Source organism: Lathyrus oleraceus, chromosome 7 (genome assembly GCF_024323335.1).
Source record: "Lathyrus oleraceus cultivar Zhongwan6 chromosome 7, CAAS_Psat_ZW6_1.0, whole genome shotgun sequence".
Taxonomy (NCBI): domain Eukaryota; kingdom Viridiplantae; phylum Streptophyta; class Magnoliopsida; order Fabales; family Fabaceae; genus Lathyrus; species Lathyrus oleraceus.
In genome coordinates this window covers 228,474,470-228,498,627 of record NC_066585.1, presented here as the reverse complement: position 1 = coordinate 228,498,627, position 24,158 = coordinate 228,474,470, and the positions used below count along the sequence as shown (strand labels likewise).

Sequence of the window (24,158 nt, the reverse complement as noted above, 5' to 3'; positions counted from 1 at the left end):
ATTGTGTATGACATTCTGAAACAATCCTGCATGATCATGTTCTTGAACTCCAGCAGGTACACAGGATATCTTATGTTAAGACATCACACACAACATCTTGTGAACACTCCTTGTTTTACCAAAATTGCTGCCAACACTTAGAACCAACAACGATGCCTATGATATATAGTGGTGGTGTTCGTGTTCTTATTGGATGTAATGAGTATCTTGTGGATTGATGTGTTGACAATATCTTAAGCGTTGTTACTGTATGAATGTAGGACATAAATTTATTATAGGCTAATTGAGTAACTATACCCCTCGGTTCTTTTATAAAACTAAGCGAAAATGTTATTTCTTTTTTTAATTGAGAAATAAAATAAAATAGAGACTTTTCCCTCAGTTTCATGAAAGAACCAAGGTAATATATTACTTGCAAAACCAAATGGTGAATGGTAAAAAGTTGAAAGTAACATGTATTATTTCCTTTTTTAGATTTTTACCATTCATCACTTTCTTTGTGTGCTGCAATATTCAAATAAAGGATTGTATTCAATACAAATTTTCAAGATCTTATATTATGAAACAAAAAGATTTCTTGTAATTTATAGTATGTTTAAGAACAAATTTCTCAATGTTGTCAATCGAGGAAACAAATAAATTATGGAGTGTTTTTTTTACTGACAACATAGGAAGGTTATTCCAAAATATAACAATCGCCTTGTAATAGGTGGAAACAACAACAACAACAACAACCAAAACACCATTATGTGAGATAGATTGCGAGAGCATAATTTTTTTTGTTCAAGGTTGGTGTTAGAAGAACAACATACAACACAAAACCTTGAATATTTTCTCTGTCTTGCAATCCATCCTAAAGAAAAATGCGTACGAGTTTGGAAAAAACAATGGAAAAAACTCAGAAACCCCAAAAAAGAAAACGCGACACAATGGAATCAAACCCAAGTCAAGGGAGTTGGTAGACCAGAGCCTCAACAATCTCAACCACTGACCTCAATCTGTCAAACAATGGCAATGAATGATATATAAGAGAAAACAAACGCAATAAATGGTATAACAAAATGAACATGAAAACTAAGTACCAACACTATGCTTTCATGAACAACCACTGTTTATCTACTTCTTCACATTGCAAATAAAAAAACTCCAAAACTCAAACCAAACATGACACAAATTCAAGTTCTCATCAAAAGAAACATGAAGATGATAATGGCAAAGATGATGGCTATCAATTATGAATTATTTTTAGTGTCTCAACCTTCAATGTATCTACTCAAGTGACAAACAACAAACCACTCAGAAAACAAAAAATGGCCACTGCATTTCCAACTTCATGTTTAATTAAGGTCATTTTTAAGAAAGTAATAAATAATCTAAAAGAAATGAAAACCAAGAGAAACATAAACAATGCATTCTCAGACAAACAAAACCAGAATGAACGCAACAAAACCTTTACACTGAAGGCAATGGCAATGGTTGTGGTTTTCGGTGATGATATTGTAGGCGCCGGTGAAACTCACGATGGAGGAGTTTAAGGATGGTTCCCAGCGACGGTATCATGGAAGCAAAGGTTGTCGCTTGATGCGTATGTTGGTGGTTTACGGAGAGGATGGTGTTTCTCACGGTGGCTTTGATGTTGAAGTGAAGGGAGTTATTTGAATGATGATTACACAATTGTGAGGAGAGGATGTGGTGAATAAGGTCGGTGTCACGGTTGTGAAGATTTACAGGGTGTGAGTTTTGTTTGGAAGAATGGAAGATGAGGTAAGTGGTTGAATGGTGTGTGGTTTGTGGTTTGTGTATTTTGATGTAGAGAGATGAAGGAGGTATGACGTATGAGAGTTGAAGGTTTGTTGTTTTATAATGGAAAAAGAGTGAAGAAGAATTATAGTGGAGAGGTATTTTTAGGAAGAAGAGGGTGTGACGTTGGTTTTGCGTTTTTGTAGCAGACTCAAATTAGAGAGAGGAGATGAAGAATACCACACGTGAGGGAACCAACCAACGAGATCTTTTTTTTATATTATGAAAATAGATTGTCAGCCACCTATTGGTTCTTATAGGATTGTTTTGAAATAAAATAGCACCTCTCTCATGCACCGTGTTTCCATCTCAGATTTGCTATATCCCTCTTTTTTGTCTTTTTCGTTTTAGTGGAGTGAGAGAAAGATGCTAGTGGGAATCCCAAATGTGGTTCTCATTTTTTGTGTAGTCTCTCTTGTTGGAGGAACAAAACCATTTCTAGCTTTTTGTTTATTATATCACCATCGAGAAAAGCGGACTCATGAGAGGGAGAGAAATTTTGAATGAATTTCTTGTGAGGACACATGGCACAAAGTTATTAGAAGAAGAGATATATTTTCCTATTTTCTTGATTTTCTTTAACAAATTTAAATTATTAAGTGGAATTTCAAAAATAAATTTAAAATAAACGACACAATCAAAATTCAAACTAAAAATAAGATAATTTCTAAATAATTGTCCCAATTATTTTGACTAGAAAACATAAATAAATGGATAAAAAATTAATAAAAATCGGGCACAAAAATGCCCAAAAAATTAATATGGTTGCACCACAATGATCATTGTAAAATAAACTTCTCGAAAACATACAGATTTTTATCGAATTTGAAAAAAAAAATTATCCGATTAAAACGCTCAGGCGAATCAAAATGTAACCGAAAAAGTAGTTGAAAAAATAAATCGAGAACCACCAGGTTAAAGTACGCGAAAAATAGATTAATAAAATTGATGTCTGTAAGCTCAATTTTGATATCTTTCGTCCACTGATTTGACACACATTTGAAAATTGATTCAATCAGTCTGTTTTTAGATCCAAAAATTTATTTTGGACTAACATTCTAGGAATTATATGCGGTATGGGGTGCATGTTATGATATGCAAAGATGCAAAAATTGTGATATATGTATTGATTCCGCGATTCAGGGTCAAAATTGGGGTGTGACACATATGTCTCATAATTATTAACTGAATAATAACAATAAGTCATAACATTAACATTAATATCATCCGGTCATATGTCTTGATCAAGTAAAAATAGGTTCGTCCTCAAATTTGACCGAACCTAAAGGAATCTAGCTACTCGTGCTGAAATTAATCAATACCAATAGTTTAGATTCAAAGAGCATGAAAAATCACTAAAGAAAAAACTCTCCAATGGCCTTCAAAATTTCCAAAATCACTTTAAAATGTCTCTCTCTCTCTCTCTCTCTCTCTCTCTCTCTCTCTCTCTCTCTCTCTCTCTCTCTCTCTCTCTCTCTCTCTCTCTCTCTTATAAAGCTGCTGGAACGCGGGCGCGTTGCACTATCATTACTTCAATGCAGGCGTATTGCTTTTCAACGCTGGCTCGTTTGAGGCAGTGTGCGCATGTTATAGTCGTGTAAAATTCAGGGGCTTCAATGTGTTTTTGCTCCTTTTTTTCACTAATTTTCTCACTAAGTCATTTTCTTCACCCTATGGCGTTTTTTTCCAGCTTTTTCAATTAAATGCTTCTAACTTGCTCAATTCTTTTCGGAATTCAATGGTTTTTCTTGCTAAATGACGAGCATTGATAACCCTTCATCATAACCCCAAATTTAAATTGTTGCTTGTCCTCAAGTAACCTGTACGCACACTAAAACTTTATCAAAAAAATTAGAAACCTTACCACATGAATGTCACTTGATTTTGCTAATCAAGACCTTCATTTCATGATTTGCTTTAATCAAATCTGATAATTTATTACATCACCATTACTTAACCTGTCTCTCTACTTACCATGATGCACTCAATTGAAAGGAAGTTCACTCAATCAACATACAAGGGTAAAAACCAGTGAATTTATAAGTTATCTCCAAAATCAGTCAGGGTAGGATAATTTTTGGATAGTTGGCTTAAACCTTGGAGTTAGGTACCTCTTTGTCCTTCTGTTATCTTTTCCCTTTCATATCATTCTTTCTTTCATACTCGGTACTAGAGATTTTTCAAATTTGTGGTCTTTTTCATCAATTTTTTTTGTTGAAAATGCCATGTTTTAACATCTTATTTTTATTTATTTTTCTTTTCTTAGACCAAATTCTATAGTACCCCCAACCCCAAGTTAAGTGTTGCTAACTTCTAAGAGCAACCCCAAACTTAGTGTTAACTTATACCAAAATTAAAATCTATCTACCTAACTCTAAGGAGGATGGAAAGATTTATATATTTTAAGTCAAGGGCTTGTAATAGGCTAATTCTCCAAAGGAAATGCTAATTCTCAAATTGGTTAACAATGGATATCAGTCATAATGCAAGGGTAGTTTATAAGTCCGTAGAGTTTTCACAAACAACTGTCTCTATGCATGTTTATCATATCAACTTACTTTAAACAAATAAAATGTAAGTTCTAGATATTACAATTGCATGGATACACTCAGAAAAATAAATAAGTAAACAAATGGAAATATTATGGCTCAAACCTCACAAGTTTATATCTGTACATTAAGCAACAACAATGATGTCCCCTTTCTTCATCAATCATTACTCAGCAAAGTCACTTTGATCTCGATCACACTATTTTCTATCTATTGTGACTTATTTTCTATTCAAAGATAAGGTAGTAATTAAACTGAAAAAGAATAATACACAAACAAAATTCATTGATCAAAGACAAAGCAATACAAAATTTAGGGCAGACAACATTTTTGGAGCTCCCCTTTGGATATGACTTTCGACAAAGCAATAGGTAGCTAACTAATCATAAACTGGAACAGGAATGGTTTAATGACAGTGATTTGATCAAAATTGAAAAATGAACCCATTCCCTTCTCATTATTTACCCAAATTAATTTAGTGTAATTTTCTTTAGAGACTCCACTTTTCACATCTGTAAATTTTATGATATTAGTTCATTTCATCTTTCTGCAAGATAAAAATAGATCTCATTTTGATAATAGACTCTGACCCTGTTTGGATAAATAGATAAATTTGTAGCTTACAGCATGAAAAATGCTTATGTATAAGCCATTTCTATACCAAAAGGTAAAATAAATGTAAATTGTTTTGTATAAGCTATATGCTATTTTCATCTGCTATCTTGCAATGCTTATGAAAATAAGCTGAAAACAACTTATGAAGTCATAAGCTGTTTTCATAGGTTTTGTCTAACTGTCCCAGAAGTGCTCATGTCAGTAGATAGGCTTAGATAAGTCAATCTAAAGAGGCACTTCATTTTTAATAATATTTGTATCCTGTATTTGTCTTTGTGATTGTTTTTACAGAACAGTTCTCTCAGGAAGTTGTTATCTGTTCAACAAGCATAGCCTAAAGTAGACTACAACTGTGCAAATAATTTAATCTGAATTGCTATCTTCAAATTGTTTTTTTTGTTTTGTTTTGTTGTTAGATTTCCCAGTGATATAATTTCCCACAATCCTAAAGACAAGGTCTTTAACAATTCTGATTATTTTCATTCAGGTTGCAGGAAACAATGGATCGGCTTGCCACAAAGTTGGAATTAATTTATAATGCTGCTGGAGGGAAAAAGATAAACCTCATAAGTCATTCTATGGGTGGTCTTTTGGTGAAATGTTTCTTGTCCCTGCATAGTGATGTAATACATACATTAAGCTTCCTAGATCAATTTTACTTTATTTTGTAGTTTTCTTTAACCTTGTCATTTATATCCATCAAAACCTTGGAATTTTTTCACTGTTAAGATGTAATTTTTCAGTTTGCAATTTTGTTGTCCTTTGCAGATTTTTGAGAAATATGTTAAGAATTGGATTGCAATTACTGCGCCATTCCAGGGTAAGTAATATTCTATTCTGTATATACTCAAAAGATCAGAAGTAAACAATAAGGATATTTGACGAATATGATTCTTCTAGCACTTCAATGCAATTTGTAAAGCCGGGACTGTTGGAAATTGTTTTCCTTAATCTTATTAGAGAGAGCAATGTCATCTGTATGCGGTAGAGAGTAAATAGTTGATGCACAAAAATTTGCATCAAAAGGAGGGTTTTTGAAATATTGGAGGATAAATAATAAAGAAAAGGAAATATAGTTTATTTATGGTGTTTTTGCTTGTCTTGGTGAAAGAGATTAAGCAAACGTTAAATTTGAAAGTGATAGGTGCGATGCTGTTACCATCATGCCTTTTGATGGCAACTGTTCACATTAGCTCAATTCTTTTTCTCATAATTTCTGTTTTGAAACTCTTCAGTTTCTCTCTGATTTTATAGTCTTTCATTCATGTATTGGTTTTTATATCATCTAAGTTCTTGCAGCTAGATGGAGGTTTCTTAAATTTTTTTTTACCATAATGATGCAGCTGTACGTTTTTGCAGGTGCCCCTGGATGTGCCAATTCTACCCTTTTAAATGGAATGTCATTTGTGGAAGGATGGGAGCAAAACTTTTTTATTTCCAAATGGAGTATGCACCAGTTGGTACAGATCAATTATTTTGGCCTTCTCAATTTGTGTTTTGACTTCAATTAGTAGTGCAACGAATCCCTATTACAGGGACTTGTCAGAGTCCTTTCTCTTGTGGTGTATATTATCTCTGATATCTGTTGGATACAGATATTTGAGGGTGCTGAGTATTTAATACTTGTATGATTTCTATACGAGTTTATTCGACTGTCTCAACAGTTTATCCTTCAGTGATATAGCTGTCCAAATGTATTAAATGTTTGTTATCCAGCATGAAGCAAAAGGAAAATACTGATGAACTCACCCTTAAACCAAAGCCAAAAGGCAATAATGATTAAATGATAATCAAAATTCGCAATCATTCGTTTGATATCTATGTTCATATCAAAAGCAAAATAGTATGCAATGTCATAATACATAAGAAAAAATATAAACTAGTTTTGGCTGCTATTATTTATAGTTTGTACAAGTTATTACATTATTATTATATAGCATTTTCGTGCACGATCACTTGCCTTTGATTGCTCGGTTTGTATTTTCCTTGATTGTATGATGCAGTGTTCTCTGTTATAATGTTTTTCTTCTTTCCTATGCACAAGATTGTATAAGCATAATCTTGCATGTGGATTTTCTTTTAATGTGTGCATTTTGGTATGAACTTATAATACATTTTTTTCTTTTCTTTTGGCATTTAGATGCCTTGGTTTTCAAAATTACTTATTGAAGATTGTTCCATGTCACAGCTGATTGAGTGTCCATCAATATATGAACTGATGGCATGTCCTAATTTTCATTGGCAACACATTACTGTTCTGGAATTGTGGCGTGAGAGACTTCATTCGGATGGAAAATCTCATGTTATTCTGGAGTCATATCCGCCATGTGATAGTGTCGAGATTTTGAAGCAAGCTCTTTTAAACAACAAAGTGAGTTACAACTTACAAGCTCTACCTTGCTCAGCTTGCTGTTTAGTTGAGCTTAGTAAATATCCAAGGGGTTAAATAATGTATTACAAAATAATTTTGTTCAAATTCCACTACACTATAACTGCTATTTGACAACACTGTCTGGAAATACATTTATATGTTTGAGAATAGATATGTTGCTATTCAAGACCTAGTTGTCTAGGATATTTACTTGTATGCACCTTAATTTTAGATTGGTTTGATGTCCAGCTTAATTATGATGGTGAGGAATTGCCTCTGCCATTCAACTCAGAGATTTTGGAATGGGCAAACAAAACGCAGGAGATTCTATCTTCTGCCAAACTTCCATCGGGTGTTAAATTTTACAATATTTATGGGACCAATCTTCAGACCCCTCATAGCATTTGGTAATGTCTCTATCAATTCATTGGGTCATACCACTGTTGCCCTAAGAATGCGTATTAATTGCGATGGGATCGGTCTAGTACTTTCTCATAGGTATTTGGTATTCCTTTTAATATATGTGACCCTCGCTTTACATGACAACTATTCTGCAGCTATGGAAATGCAGACAAGCCTGTTTCAGATCTGCATGAGTTACGTTATTTACAGGTACATTTGTAATTTTTTCAATTTTGCAAATATACATTTATATTTATTGGTGCATCTTATCTATCGAAAGGTAGCCAAAGCTATATGGTTCAGTGGACATGTTATTGATTCCCCTAATTTCCACTACAACTTTTTATCCATACTTCCTTTGGAAAAAGTCTGGCCAATTTGCATATGCTATTTGGCCCTTATTTTAGAATTTTTAATTAGTTTAAAAATCTGTGTGTATATTAATGCAATGAGTAAATTTTAATAGCTTTTAAGCCTTCAGAACATCAACTTGAATTTGGAATGCGGCAACCTCTTCTCTTGCCTCAACTTGAATTTGGAATGCGGCAACCTCTTCTCTTGCCTCAACATGAATTTGGAATGCGGCAACCTCTTTTCTTGCCTCAACTTGAATCTATAACTATTTCAATTCACATCTATTTCCTTTGTTTTATCTTCTATTTCGTATATGTGCAGATTTTACTTTATTGTGTGTTGTGTTACATCTGTGTAAACTACTCCCCAGGAATTTCATTTCCTTTGTATACAAAGTCTGACTCTATTTTATAATATTCAGCCCAGGTTCGTGTGTGTTGATGGTGATGGAACAGTTCCAGTAGAGTCAGCTAAGGTTTGTTAACTCCTCTTCATATCTTTATGCAATTAGTGACTTTATTTTAGTAATGCTTTATCTTTTGGCCTTGTATGCAGGCTGACGGCTTCATTGCGGAGGAAAGGGTTGGAATCCCGGGGGAGCATCGAGGTATCCTTTGTGAGCCTCATCTATTCAGGATTCTCAAGCACTGGCTGAGGGCAGGAGATCCCGATCCCTTTTACAATCCTGTCAATGATTATGTGATTCTACCTACTGCTTTTGAAATAGAGAGCCATACAGAAAAGGGTATAGTAGTAACATCCCTTAAAGAGGAATGGGAAATCATTTCCAATGACCAAGATGGTCAAAGCAATACCGGTGACAAAATGTCCTTGAGCTCAATATCTGTTTCACAAGAAGGAGCCAATAAATCGCATTCTGAGGCTCATGCTACTGTCTTTGTTCACCCTGGCAGCGACGGTAAACAGCACATTGAACTGAATGCATTATCTGTTTCAGTTGATGCCTCATGAATCATTCTGTTGAAGTGTACGTGAACATGGTGGGAATACTTGATGTATATTTTGATTGTGGCTGACATCTCTGTGTATATATAAGGACATTCATATGATGCTGCCACCATATTCCTCAATGTTTTCTATGCTGTATAATATGTGTGTCAGTTATGATAAAAAATATCATCTCTAACATTCTTATCCAACTTTGTCAAGAGTGGCGTGCTATTCATATTTGTATCAGCCTATGTACAAAGTTCAATTGAAAAAGTTATATTTATTTTTATCAGCCTATCTTTTATGTTTTTCATTTTTTGTTGTCCTAAAGTAATAACTATTAGACCCGGAGTTTGTTTGTGTATTTTGACATGATTATGCATGTAGGAGGTGAATTGAGAAAGTTAAACAATTTTAATTTTGAAAAACTTTTCAATATCAGTATAATTTCATGTAAATTAGTAGTATAAAATTAGAAAATATACACTAGAAATTTAGACACTCAACAGAAATATATAGAGCAACACTAAAAATATATGATACTAGTTGGGGCAGCTTATGTAAAACATTGCCAGAGACAAATGTCCCATGTGTGTCAAACATAGAGCCATCACCCCTCCTCTGACAATGACACACTGCAGTATAGTATGCATAATATTATGAACAATCCAAAGGACTATTCATGGTGATTTGTCTGTTTTATTTATTACAAAAGAAACTAAGCTTTATTGCCACATTACATAACTATATATTCCTCATTCTTTTGGTTTGATTACAATGCCTCCGCTGACAAACCCCACATAACTATATATACCACCATCATATTCAAACAAAGATATCTCCATCTCACCACCATCTTTCTCACATGCTACAAACTCACCTACCGGAACTTCCATCCACCTTCCCCTTAACATCTCCATTAAACTCACCTTGCCTTGCTGCTTCTTTCCTCCTGGAAGAACAAGTCTCACATTTATCGGAAGTTCCCAACCCTGAACCGGATCTTTCATTTTTACATAAAATAAAACTTCATATAAAATTCCTGGTGAAAGCATTCTAGTGTCAAATTTTCCATGCACTTCTAGCCAACAATCTTTCTTCAGTTCAACTACCTCAGGCAGCCTGTCGCAACAAAACATATCTTACATTAATCACGACTAAAAACTATGTAACGTAACATGAAATCACTGATATGTATGTGTACCCTTCATTATTTCGCTCTATCCATTTCCAGTAAATTGGATTCTCTGCCCAAGTGATTGATAGTGCTCTTGGAAACAACACAAAACAGTTGGCGTTGGTCTTCTTATCAACCCAATACATCTACAAACAACGATAATCATTTCTCAATGCATAAGTAATAGTTTCATTAACAAATAAGTTATACTAAAAATAAAAATTCATTTTGAAACTTGCCTTAGTTTTATCATGTAAGTACACACCACCATGTAGTTGATCAAACAACTTTTCCTTGGAAGATCTATCAACTGGTGAGTCTGCATCCCTTAATATGCGCTCAAAAATGTGAGGAAAACTTAGTTGTGCTGATTGAGTCTCATATTTGGCTTTTACAGCTGGGCCCTTTTGTACCACCTTTCTGGAGGGTTCTATGTTTTGTTGAGGAGACAGCAACAAGTTTTTCCCTGTGGAAGATAATCGTAGTTTTACCTTAGTTTTGATTGGTGGTTCTTTTGGTTGGTGATGCTTTTTTTTTGGCTGTGACTGTGAATGTTGGTGCTGCTGCTCTAGCTCTGATAGAGAAGCCCCCAGAGGATGTTGGTGCTGCTGCTCTAGCTCTGATAGAGAAGCCCCCATTTCAGTTGGTATGCTATATGTTTTTCGTTCGTGCTTTCTTTTATTTATATATAAAATTAGATACTGTTATTTTAGAAAGTAATGTATTCTCTGATTAGGAATATTTGCTTCAGACCGTGAGTTGATGATCCTTTTGGAATATTTACTCTGTAGAAAATTCTCTGATTAGGAATTTTTTTATACAGCATAATGACATAGGAAATGTATTTGTTAAAAAACACCAAAAATAAGTTTCGGTGATATTCATTTTATCTAAAGTCTAATTAGAGTATTATTAAACCTGCATTTGTATCCATTAAATAGTTGGTATTTAAATATTCATTTATTTTATAAGCGGATATTCATTAAGCTACCCGCCCCGTATCTGTGATAGATTTTATTTGGCGCCACCTGCGGGTACACATTTTTTTTACCATCCCTAGATTTTACCTTCTTCGATCTTGAGATCAGATACGTCTATAATAGCTTTTTTCTAAAATAATCTTCATCATTCTTCTGAGACTTAGGTGCCAAAGCTTCCTACGCCACAAATTAGTTTCTTCAACTTTAGATATGAGACAGGATTGGGGTTTATTTTCATAAATGAGTAACTACAAGTAGCAATTGTTACTAGATCTAGAATCCTTCATGAGTTAAGTGTGTTGTTTATATGTAATCGTGCATTCTTCGCTATTAAACTTAATGCTTAAATCCTGATCACATAATTAACGGATGATGATGAAGTTTCCAATAAGATATCAATCAACAACACATCTTTAAGACAAGGAAGTCCAGGATAATCTATCTGACCCTTTTCAATAATTTATCATCTAACACCATCGCAAAAACTAACATAATAGTTGGAATAGGGTTTGATATTCTTTAGATAGTTCCTTTCATTAGCCACATGTCTTTAATAATTTCTATTAAAGTACTAGTTTTCTCTAGATGAAATTTTGAGAAAGTTGCAAGCAATATTAGCTTGAAGTTAGGCTTGTCACATTATAGTTATTGAGGATGCCGATCAGTCTTTACATTCCACTAGGGATATAGTTGTTTTTATGTAGATTTTTACCATATAGTTTATAACATAAAGATGAATGTGCCCACACCAACCATAGTAATGACAAACCCTGAGAGATTTGACTAAGGTGTTAGTGTGCTACTAATAATGTTAGGTAGGTTGTTGTGATATTATACCATACATCGTAGTTTCTGATTTATGTGTAGGAGGAACAAACACAATATTTGGGGCTGATGATATGCTAGTATATCCAAGTTCTTTTTATTCTTTGCAAGTTTGCCCATACTTAAAATGTCATCAAGTTTATCATATCCATAATTTAGCATGCGCACATATTTGGTCATACCTTCAAGTTCAGAATTAAGACGCCCAACTTCTTGCTTCAAATCATTAATAGTGAGCATGGTTCAATTTTTTTCTTGAAAAATAGCTTCAATTCATACCTTTTTTTGTTAATCACTTTTGATTCTTCATTCCACTTTAAATAAAGAGCTTGTATATGCTACATAAAGGGCATCAATCGATAACTCATCTTCATCACTTTCATTCCCATTACAATTAGGAAATATATAAGCATTAGGTAACTCCGTATTAGAAATCTCTTTGAAGCGAGTAGTAAGAGCCACAACATTATTTGTTTTTATCAAACTCACGTTCTTTGTCAGATTCATCATCTGAAAAGGCAACATTATAGTTTTTTCTTTTTTTTATTATAAAATTAAAACATTCAAATTTGATATGTCCAAATCCTTCACATTCACGACATTGGATTTCTTTAGCTTTGTTGGGATCACAAGAGTTTTTTATTTTACCATATTTTCCTCGACGCTAAAATTTACCACTTTTCAGATTTTGTTGTTTATTGTCTTTGACAGTGGAATGACATTGTTCCCAAATCTTCTATCAATTTTCTCATGCTAAAGCTCTTAGTGAGTATAGAAATAGATTCAGTTAAATTATCATCAGTGTCATTGACTACATGGTCTTCATGATCAACAATGTCAACTTTGGTACACCTTTATTCTTTCTCTCAGATTTTTCATCAATGGCAATATCAAAGGTGGGTAAGGAGTCAATCAATTAATTAAATTTCATTTTGAATATATTTTTAACTTCCTCAATGGTAGTAACCTTCATAATAAACCTCTTTGGTAGAGATCCTAGAATTTTTCTTATAGGCTTCTCGTATGACATCTTTTCAACAAGAGCGAATGAGTTATCAGCAATGTCACAAAGATGTACATTAAATTCACTAATAGGTTCATCCTCAAACATGTTCAAAATTTCAAATTTCGTGGTAAAAAGTTGAAGTCTTGACATAAAAACTTTGGAAGTTCCTTAATGAGCAACTTCAAGAGTTTTTCATTCCTCTTTAGCACTAGTGCTTATGTTAATGATTCATTCCTCTAACTATATTTTTGTAAACTCCATTGTAAATAGAATTATGAAAATGATAACTCCCAAGTGCATCTTCATCTTCGACATATGTCTAATCTTTTCCAGGCTTCACATATTCTGAATCATCATCATCTTTGATCGTAGGAGGATTTCATTCATTGATGATCTCTTTCCAAGTTTTGTCATCCATGATATTAAGAAAGGAGACCATATGTTCTTCCAATAGTCATAATTAGTACCATCAAGAATTGGTGGACGGTTAATATATCCTAATTCCTTGGTATTGTCCATCTTAAACATAATAGAATAGATATCCTAAAATGCACCCAACTAAAGCAGGGTGCATACTCTGATGTCAATTAAAATTATGTTTGATCTATAACAAGATGTCACACACAATGTAGAAACAATGTGTGAGAAAAATTGATATGAAATAATCGATGAACAATCAAATAAATTATAAATAAGAAACACAAAGAATTGGTATCCCAGTCTGGTGCAATCATCACTTATGTGTGGAGGGTTGTAGCCCAAAGGAAAGGAAATTCACTAATTAGAAGTAGTCAATAGTATATAACGGTCTCATCTTAAGGAATATCTTGAGTTTCTTGAAGAAAGTAATAAAATGCTTAAGTTTGAATTTGCTAGTATTAGAAAATCAACTTAAACATGTGAGACTCGCGTCTCTTTGAAAAAGGAAGCGACATATCTATATGAAATCCTAAGTAAGTTTTTACTAAGGAAAAATAAAACATTGACCTGATCTTATTAAGTCAAAGTCCTTCCTTAAATAAAATTGGATTTGTTAAAAATTTCAAGAACATCAAAAATAAATATTGGTGATATTCCTTTTTTTTTTTAATCTAATTGGAGTTTTAACTTCTTTGTATTTAAATATTAGATAAATAAACAATCAAAAATTAATATTTTTTTAATTTAATTGACACTTTGACTTCTATTTACAAAAATATATATTAAAGTAACATTTTCTCTTTTAATCGAGGTGGTTTTGACATTTTCTATTAGTTTTAGTCGATGATTTTTTAAACATTTTTATCGATGCTTCACAAAGGACTAATGGTAAAACATATTTTTAAAAGATGAACTTCAACAAAAATTGTTTCACCTTATTTTAATCTCATTCTTTCATACTGAGTAACCTTTATATTTGACCGAATTATTACTCGATTGTGAATATGACTTGCTTCTACCCAAAAGGGACATGAAAGATGTTTTGCATGGATCATATCGCTAACTATTTCTTGCAATGAACGATTCTTCGCTTCACCAATTCCATTATGGTGAGGTGTGATGAGGGTAGGGAACTCATGGACAATCCTTTAAGTCATGTAGAAATGAGAGAAGCTGGAGTTCTCAAATTATCTGACAAGATCGCTTCGAATGGGAATGATATGGGAAAGTTCTTATCCCTTTTCACCTTGTAGAGGACGACAAAGAGTTTCAAAATAATGAATGTGTCATACTTTTCACGAATAAACTCCATCTGATGTACCTGGAGTAGTCATAAACATACACAAAAATATATCTCTTACCTTCAAGACTCTCAACTTGCATAGGTCTCATAAAATCCATATGAAGTAATTCAAGAATACGAGTAGTGGTAAGATGTTGAGCCTTCTTATCTGAAATCTTATTTTGCCTCCTAACCTGACAGTCTCACTACTACAAAAATCATATTTTACCTTGGGCGTCAATGGGATTTTACCTCGCTTACACAAGCGAGATAACGAATGACGTCATAAAAACTTGCCACTTTACCCATCAGTTTCTGATTAACTAATGAGATAGTTGAAATTGTCATTTGTCTGACCCCCAACAACAACATTTTTTATATTTTTAAAACTAGCGCCACATACCTCGGTTTCTATCAAAAACCGAGGGAAAAATATTTTTTTGAAATACAAATTACATTGTTTACACAGAATATTAAATTACATTGTTTTAAAATATCCATTTTTTATTAAAGTACAAAGTTTATTATGTTACATTGTTTTGGTTTCAATATACAAGTACACATTTTTGACAAATCTGATTCATCATCATCAATGTTATTCTTGAAGAAGAACAAATCCATATTTTGTTGCATACCCATTGCTTTTCAAGTTCGATAGTTTTGTACGCTTTCAATTTTTGATTTAACATAAAAAAGGTTAGATACATAACATAAAATTCCAGTTAAAAGATAAGATATTATGTAAGAATACCACCCTTGGAACAATTTTTTTATGCACTTGCAATCAATCCTACATATTTGTTCCAGGCTTCAAATTGCTTTTCATGGCCAATGCTTTCATTGTCAATGTTTAAGTTTCAAAGTACAACGCCTATGATATATAGTGGTGGTGTTCGTGTTCTTATTGGATGTAAAGGGTGTCTTGTGGATTGATGTGTTGACAATATCTTGAGCATTGTTACTGTATGAATGTAGGGCATAAATTCATTATAGGCTAATTGAGTAATTATACCCCTCGGTTCTTTTATAAAACCAAGCGAAAATGTTATTTCTTTTTTAATTAAAAAATAAAATAAAATAGAGACTTTTCCCTCAGTTTTATGAAAGAACCAAGGTAATATATTACTTGCGAAACCAAATGGTGAATGGTAAAAAGTTGAAAGTAACATGTATTATTTCCTTTTTTAGATTTTTACCATTCATCACTTTCTTTGTGTGCTGCAATATTCAAATGAAGGATTGTATTCAATACAAATTTTCAAGATCTTATATTATGATACAAAAAGATTTCTTGTAATTTATAGTTTGTTTAAGAACAAATTTCTCAATATTGTCAATCGAGCAAACAAATAAATTATGGAGTGTTTTTTTTTACTAACAACATAGGAAGGTTATTCCAAAATATAGCAACCGCCTTGCAATAGGTGGAAACAACAACAACAACAATAACAACCAAAACACCATTATGTGAGATAGATTGCGAGAGCATAATTTTTTCTGTTCAAGGTTGGTGTTAGAATAACAACATACAACACAAAACCTTGAATATTTTCTCTGTCTTGCAATCCATCCTAAAGAAAAATGCGTACGAGTTTGGGAAAAACAATGGAAAAATCTCAGAAACCCCAAAAAAGAAAACGTATGTCTCATTATGAATTACAAGCTGCATTTGATACTTTACACTGTGAAGCTAAAGAGGCCTTTAAAAGGCTTGCCTCAAATAACCAAATTTTTACCCATTTGGAACAAAAAAATCGAGAATCCGAAAGGAAACTTGAGGCACTCAAAGCTTCTATAGTAGAAAGCACAAAAGCAGGTTGTGAGGACCTTAGAAGTAGGATGATAAACTTTGGGTGTGATACTTGTTATATTTGACAAGGTGAAGTAAGAAACCTAAAAGCCAAACTTGACAAGGCTCTTGAGCCCAAGATTACCTTTGCTATCGATAAATCAAACTTTCGAAAAGGTATGGTTAATCCATATCAAAAATATAAATATGTTATAAAGGATGAAGATAGCAAAGGCAATCAAAATGTAAATTTCTCTTGTCTTTATTGTTGCAAGAAAGGTCACTCCATTACTAATGCAGGTTTAGGAGATTCTTAGTTCCTAAAGGCATTTATCAATGGCTGCCCAATGCAACCATTTCGTTACTCGCCATTCAGGACCCAATAAGCCATTGGGTACCTTCTCGTGTTAATTGCATTTCCATAGGTACAATGCCTCGAGACTACCGAGAGAAGATGGGTTCTCGACAGTGGATGCTCAAGGCACATGTCAGGAGACATATCACTCTTCATTGACTTCGTGGCTAAGAAGAAAGGATATGTAACCTATGGTGACAACAACCGTGGAGCAATACTAGGTAAAGGTAGTATAGGTAACCCTTCTTCCACTACTATTTCTGATGTATTGCTTGTCGAAGGTCTTAAACACAATCTACTTAGCATCAGTCAATTATGTGACAAAGGATACAATGTATCGTTTTCAAAAGATTGTTGCAAAATTGTACATACTGATGACAAGAAGAGTATGTTTCATGGCCTGCGAGTGAATAATATCTATACGTTAGACTTGAACGAAGTATCGTTAACAAGTGACAAATGCCTTGTAACAATGAGTGAAGATTCATGGTTATGGCATAGGCGTTTAGCACATGTTAACTTTGACTTACTAAATAAAATAGTCTCAAAAGATCTAGTCCTAGGTCTCCCCAAAATAAAGTCTGACTCTATTGTGTGTTGTGTTACATCTGTGTAAACTACTCCCCAGGAATTTCATTTCCTTAGTATACAAAGTCTGACTCTATTTTATAATATTCAGCCCAGATTCGTGTGTGTTGATGGTGATGGAACAGTTCCAGTAGAGTCAGCTAAGGTTTGTTAACTCTCCTCTTCACATCTTTATGCAATTATTGACTTTATTCTAATAATGCCTTACCTTTTGGCCTTGTATGCAGGCTGACGGCTTCATTGCGCAGGAAAGGGTTGGAATCCCAGGGGAGCATCGAGGTATCCTTTGTGAGCCTCATCTATTCAGGATTCTCAAGCACTGGCTGAGAGCAGGAGATCCCGATCCCTTTTACAATCCTGTCAATGATTATGTGATTCTACCTACTGCTTTTGAAATAGAGAGCCATACAGAAAAGGGTATAGTAGTAACATCCCTTAAAGAGGAATGGGAAATCATTTCCAATGACCAAGATGGTCAAAGCAATACCGGTGACAAAATGTCCTTGAGCTCAATATCTGTTTCACAAGAAGGAGCCAATAAATCGCATTCAGAGGCTCATGCTACTGTCTTTGTTCACCCTGGCAGCGACGGTAAACAGCACATTGAACTGAATGCGTTATCTGTTTCAGTTGATGCCTCATGAATCATTCTGTTGAAGTGTACGTGAACATGGTGGGAATACTTGATGTATATTTTGATTGTGGCTGACATCTCTGTGTATATATAAGGACATTCATATGATGCTGCCACCATATTCCTCAATGTTTTCTATGCTGTATAATATGTGTGTCAGTTATGATAAAAAATATCATCTCTAACATTCTTATCCAACTTTGTGAAGAGTGGCGTGCTATTCATATTTGTATCAGCCTATGTACAAAGTTCAATTGAAAAGTTATATTTATTTTTATCAGCCTATCTTTTATGTTTTTCATTTTTTGTTGTCCTAAAGTAATAACTATTAGACCCGGAAGGTAAATGAGGATCTGTAACTTGAACTTTCTTAACCTAGTTCAATTTGTTAGACTGAAACAATTTATATTTTGAAAAACAGTTTAGTAGAGGAGTTTGTTTGTGTATTTTGACATGATTATGCATGTAGGAGGTGAATTGAGAAAGTTAAACAATTTTAATTTTGAAAAACTTTTCAATATCAGTATAATTTCATGTAAATTAGTAGTATAAAATTAGAAAATAAACACTAGAAATTTAGACACTCAACAGAAATATATAGAGCAACACTAAAAATATATGATACTAGTTGGGGCAGCTTATGTAAAACATTGCCAGAGACAAATGTCCCATGTGTGTCAAACATAGAGCCATCACCCCTCCTCTGACAATGACAGACTGCAGTATAGTATGCATAATATTATGAACAATCCAAAGGACTATTCATGGTGATTTGTCTGTTTTATTTATTACAAAAGAAACTAAGCTTTATTGCCACATTACATAACTATATATTCCTCATTCTTTTGGTTTGATTGCAATGCCTCCGATGACAAGCCCCTGCTTCCACGTACCACCATCATATTCAAACAAAGATATCTCCATCTCACCACCATCTTTCTCACCTGCTACAAACTCACCTACCGGAACCACCGTCCACCCTACCCTTAACATCTCCATTAAATTCACCTTGTGTTGCTGCTTCTTTCCTCCTGGAAGAACTAGTCTCACATTTATCGGAAGTTCCCAACCCTGAGCCGAATCTTTCAACACTACATAAAATCTAACTTGATATAAAATTCCTGGTGAAAGCTTTCTAGTGTCAAATTTTCCATGCACTCCTAGCCAACAAACTTTCTTCAGTTCAGCTAGCTCAGGCATCCCGTCGCTACAAAACATATCTTACATTAATCACGACTAAAAACTATGTAACGTAACATGAAATCACTGATACGTATGTGTACCCTTCATCATTTTGCGGTATCCATTTCCAGTAAATTGGATTCTCTGCCCAAGTGATTGATAGTGCTCTTGCAAACAAAACAAAACAATTGGCGTTGGTCTTCTTATCAACCCAATACAACTACAAACAACGATAATCATTTCTCAATGCATAAGTAATAGTTTCATTAACACATAAGTTATACTAAAAATAAAAATTCATTTTGAAACTTGCCTGAGTTTTATCATGTAAGTACACACCATCATGTAGTTCATCAAACAACTTTTCCTTGGAAGATATATCAACTGGTGAGTCTGCATCCATTAATATGCGCTCAAAGTTGTGAGGAAAACTTAGTTGTGCTGATTGAGTCTCATATTTGGCTTTTACAGCTGGGCCCTTTTGTACCACCTTTCTGGAGGGTTCTATGTTTTGTTGAGGAGACAGCAACAAGTTTTTCCCTGTGGAAGATAATCGTAGTTTTACCTTAGTTTTGATTGGTGGTTCTTTTGGTTGGTGATGCTTTTTTTTTGGCTGTGACTGTGAATGTTGGTGCTGCTGCTCTAGCTCTGATAGAGAAGCCCCCAGAGGATGTTGGTGCTGCTGCTCTAGCTCTGATAGAGAAGCCCCCATTTCAGTTGGTATGCTATATGTTTTTCGTTCGTGCTTTCTTTTATTTATATATAAAATTAGACACTGTTATTTTAGAAAGTAATGTATTCTCTAATTAGGAATATTACATATTGTGAAAATTCTCAAGAAGGTGGTTTATACAGCATAATGACATAGGAAATGTATTTGTTAAATTTTTTTAAAAATAAGTATAGGTGATATTCATTTTATCTAAAGTTTAATGAGAGTATTATTAAATCTGCATTCGTATCCATTAAATAATAGATATTTAAATATCCATTTATTTTATCAGCGGATATTTATTAAGCTATCCGTCCTGTACCCGTGATAGATTTTATTTGGCGCCACCTGCGGGTACACATTTTTTTTGCCATCCTTAGATTTTACCTTCTTCGATCTTGAGATCAGATAAGTCCATAATAGCTTGTTTCTAAAATAATCTTCATCATTCTTCTGAGACTTAGGTGCCAAAGCTTCCTACGCCACAAATTAGTTTCTTCAACTTTAGATATGAGACAGGATTGGGGTTTATTTTCATAAATGAGTAACTACAAGTAGCAATTGTTACTAGATCTAGAATCCTTCATGAGTTAAGTGTGTTGTTTATATGTAATCGTGCATTCTTCGCTATTAAACTTAATGCTTAAATCCTAATCACATAATTAACGGATGATGATGAAGTTTCCAATAAGACTATCAATCAACAACACATCTTTAAGATAAGAAAGTTCAGGACAATCTATCTGACCCTTTTCAATAATTTATCATCTAACACCATCGCAAAAACTAACATAATAGTTGGAATAGGATTTGATATTCTTTAGATAGTTCCTTTCATTAGCCACATGTCTTTAATAATTTCTATTAAAGTACTAGTTTTCTCTAGATGAAATTTTGAGAAAGTTGCAAGCAATATTAGCTTGAAGCTTAGGCTTGTCACATTATAGTTATTGAGGATGCCGATCAGTCTTTACACTTCACTAGGGATATAGTTGTTTTTATGTAGATTTTTACCATATAGTTTATAACATAAAGGATGAATGTGCCCACACCAACCATAATAATGACAAACCCTGAGAGATTTGACTAAGGTGTTACTGTGCTACTAATAATGTTAGGTAGGTTGTTGTGATATTATACCATACATCGTAGTTTCTGATTTATGTGTAGGAGGAACAAACACAATATTTGGGGCTGATGATATGCTAGTATATCCAAGTTCTTTTTATTCTTTGCAAGTTTGCCCATATTTAAAATGTCATCAAGTTTATCATATCCATAATTTAGCATGCGCACATATTTGATCATATCTTCAAGTTCAGAATTAAGACGCCAAACTTCTTGCTTCAAATCATTAATAGTGAGCATGGTTCAATTTTTTTCTTGAAAAATAGCTTCAATTCATACCTTTTTTTGTTAATCACTTTTGATTCTTCATTCCACTTTAAATAAAGAGCTTGTATATGCTACATAAAGGGCATCAATCGATAACTCATCTTCATCACTTTCATTCCCATTACAATTAGGAAATATATAAGCATTAGGTAACTCCGTATTAGAAATCTCTTTGAAGCGAGTAGTAAGAGCCACAACATTATTTGTTTGATCAAACTCACATTCTTCGTCAGATTCATCATCTGAAAAGGCAACATTATAGTTTTTTCTTTTTTTTATTATAAAATTAGAACATTCAAATTTGATATGTCCAAATCCTTCACATTCACGACATTGGATTTCTTTAGCTCTGTTGGGATCACAAAAGTTTTTTATTTTACCATATTTTCCTCGATGCTAAAATTTACCACTTTTCAGATTTTGTTGTTTATTGTCTTTGACATTCGAATGACATTGTTCCCAAATCTTCTATCAATTTTCTCATGCTAAAGCTCTTAGTGAGTATAGATTCAGTTAAATTATCATCAGTGTCATTGACTACATGGTCTTCATGATCAACAATGTCAACTTTGGTACACCTTTATTCTTTCTCTCAGATTTTTCATCAATGGCAATATCAAAGGTGGGTAAGGAGCCAATCAATTAATTAAATTTCATTTTGAATATATTTCTAGCTTCCTCAATGGTAGTAACCTTCATAATAAACCTCTTTAGTAGAGATCCTAGAATTTTTCTTATAGGTTTCTCGTATGACATCTTTTCACCAAGAGCGAATGAGTTATTAGCAATGTCACAAAGATGTACATTAAATTCACTAATAGGTCCATCCTCAAACATATTCAAAATTTCAAATTTAGTGGTAAAAAGTTGAAGTCTTAACATAAAAACTTTGGAAGTTCCCTAATGAGCAACTTCAAGAGTTTTTCATTCCTCTTTAGCACTAGTGCTTATGTTAATGATTCATTCCCCTAACTATATTTTTGTAAACTCCATTGTAAATAGAATTATGAAAATGATAACTCCCAAGTGCATCTTCACATATGTCCCATCTTTTCCAGGCTTCACATATTCTGAATCATCATCATCTTTGATCGTAGGAGGATTTCATTCATTGATGATCTCTTTCCAAGTTTTGTCATCCATGATATTAAGAAAGGAGACCATATGTTCTTCCAATAGTCATAATTAGTACCATCAAGAATTGGTGGACGGTTAATATATCCTAATTCCTTGGTATTGTCCATCTTTAACATAATAGAATAGATACCCTAAAATGCACCCAACTAAAGCAGGGTGCATACTCTGATGCCAATTAAAATTATCTTTGATCGATAACAAGATGTCACACACAATGTAGAAACAATGTGTGAGACAAATTGATATGAAATAATCGATGAACAATCAAATAAATTATAAATAAGAAACACAAAGAATTGGTATCCCAGTCTGGTGCAATCATCACTTATGTGTGGAGGGTTGTAGCCCAAAGGAAAGGAAATTCACTAATTAGAAGTAGTCAATAGTATACGACGGTCTCATCTTAAGGAATATCTTGAGTTTCTTGAAGAAAGTAATAAAATGCTTAAGTTCGAATTTGCTAGTATTAGAAAATCAACTTAAACATGTGAGACTCGCGTCTCTTTGAAAAAGGAAGCGACATATCTATATGAAATCCTAAGTAAGTTTACTAAGGAAAAATAAAACATTGACCTGATCTTATTAAGTCAAAGTCCTTCCTTAAATAAAATTGGATTTGTTAAAAATTTCAAGAACATCAAAAATAAATATTGGTGATATTCTTTTTTTTAATCTAATTGGAGTTTTAACTTCTTTCTATTTAAATATTAGATAAATAAACAATCAAAAATTAATATTTTTTTAATTTAATTGACATTTTGACTTCTATTTATAAAAATATATATTAAAGTAACATTTTCTCTTTTAATCGAGGTGGTTTTGACATTTTCTATTATTTTTAGTCGATGATTTTTTAAACATTTTTATCGATGCTTCACAAAGGACTAATGGTAAAACATATTTTTAAAAGATAAACTTCAACAAAAATTATTTCACCTTATTTTAATCTCATTCTTTCATACTGAGTAACCTTTATACTTGACCGAATTGTTACTCGATTGTGAATATGACTTGCTTCTACCCAAAAAAGGAATGAAAGATGTTTTGCATGGATCATATCACTAACTATTTCTTGCAATGAACGATTCTCCATTTCACCAATTCCATTATGGTGAGGTGTGATGAGGGCAGAAAACTCGTGGACAATCCCTTAAGTCATGCAGAAATGAGAGAAGCTGGAGTTCTCAAATTATCTAACAAGATCGCTTCGAATGGGAATGCTATGGGAAAGTTCTTATCCCTTTTCACCTTGTAGAGGACGACAAAGAGTTTCAAAATAATGAAGGTGTCATACTTTTCACGAATAAACTCCATCTGATGTACCTGGAGTAGTCATAAACATACACAAAAACATATCTCTTACCTTCAAGACTCTCAACTTGCATAGGTCTCATAAAATCCATATAAAGTAATTCAAGAATAAGAGTAGTGGTAAGATGTTGAGCCTTCTTATCTAAAATCTTATTTTGCCTCCTAACCTGACAATCTCACTACTACAAAAATCATATTTTACCTTGGGCGTCAATGGGATTTTACCTCGCTTACACAAGCGAGATAACAAATGATGTCATAAAAACTTGCCACTTTACCCATTGATTTTTGATTAACTGAGGGGATAGTTGAAATTGTCATTT

General features: G+C 33.3%; 3 protein-coding genes across 3 annotated transcripts; 1 reads left to right on the top strand and 2 right to left on the bottom strand.

Annotated features, from left to right (window-relative positions):
* The first annotated feature begins 1,521 nt into the window (after positions 1-1,521).
* Positions 1,522-9,293, top strand: LOC127103079 (lecithin-cholesterol acyltransferase-like 4). Its single transcript, XM_051040370.1, has 10 exons — positions 1,522-1,624; positions 4,666-4,720; positions 5,452-5,587; positions 5,733-5,784; positions 6,324-6,424; positions 7,153-7,335; positions 7,585-7,742; positions 7,893-7,947; positions 8,513-8,566; positions 8,647-9,293. Exons 1-10 carry the CDS (start codon positions 1,522-1,524, stop codon positions 9,061-9,063), a joined length of 1,314 nt encoding a protein of 437 aa, XP_050896327.1. The 3' UTR covers positions 9,064-9,293.
* Positions 9,294-9,535: 242 nt separating this feature from the next.
* LOC127105465 (protein PHLOEM PROTEIN 2-LIKE A1) lies at positions 9,536-10,896 on the bottom strand. The gene is made up of 3 exons (XM_051042653.1): positions 10,459-10,896; positions 10,247-10,365; positions 9,536-10,164 (listed from the first exon to the last, which is right to left on the bottom strand). The coding sequence occupies exons 1-3, from the start codon at positions 10,855-10,857 to the stop codon at positions 9,798-9,800; spliced, it is 885 nt and encodes a 294-aa protein (XP_050898610.1). The 5' UTR covers positions 10,858-10,896; the 3' UTR covers positions 9,536-9,797.
* Positions 10,897-18,673: 7,777 nt separating this feature from the next.
* LOC127105464 (protein PHLOEM PROTEIN 2-LIKE A1) lies at positions 18,674-20,024 on the bottom strand. The gene is made up of 3 exons (XM_051042652.1): positions 19,594-20,024; positions 19,382-19,500; positions 18,674-19,305 (listed from the first exon to the last, which is right to left on the bottom strand). Exons 1-3 carry the CDS (start codon positions 19,990-19,992, stop codon positions 18,936-18,938), a joined length of 888 nt encoding a protein of 295 aa, XP_050898609.1. The 5' UTR covers positions 19,993-20,024; the 3' UTR covers positions 18,674-18,935.
* Positions 20,025-24,158: the final 4,134 nt, after the last annotated feature.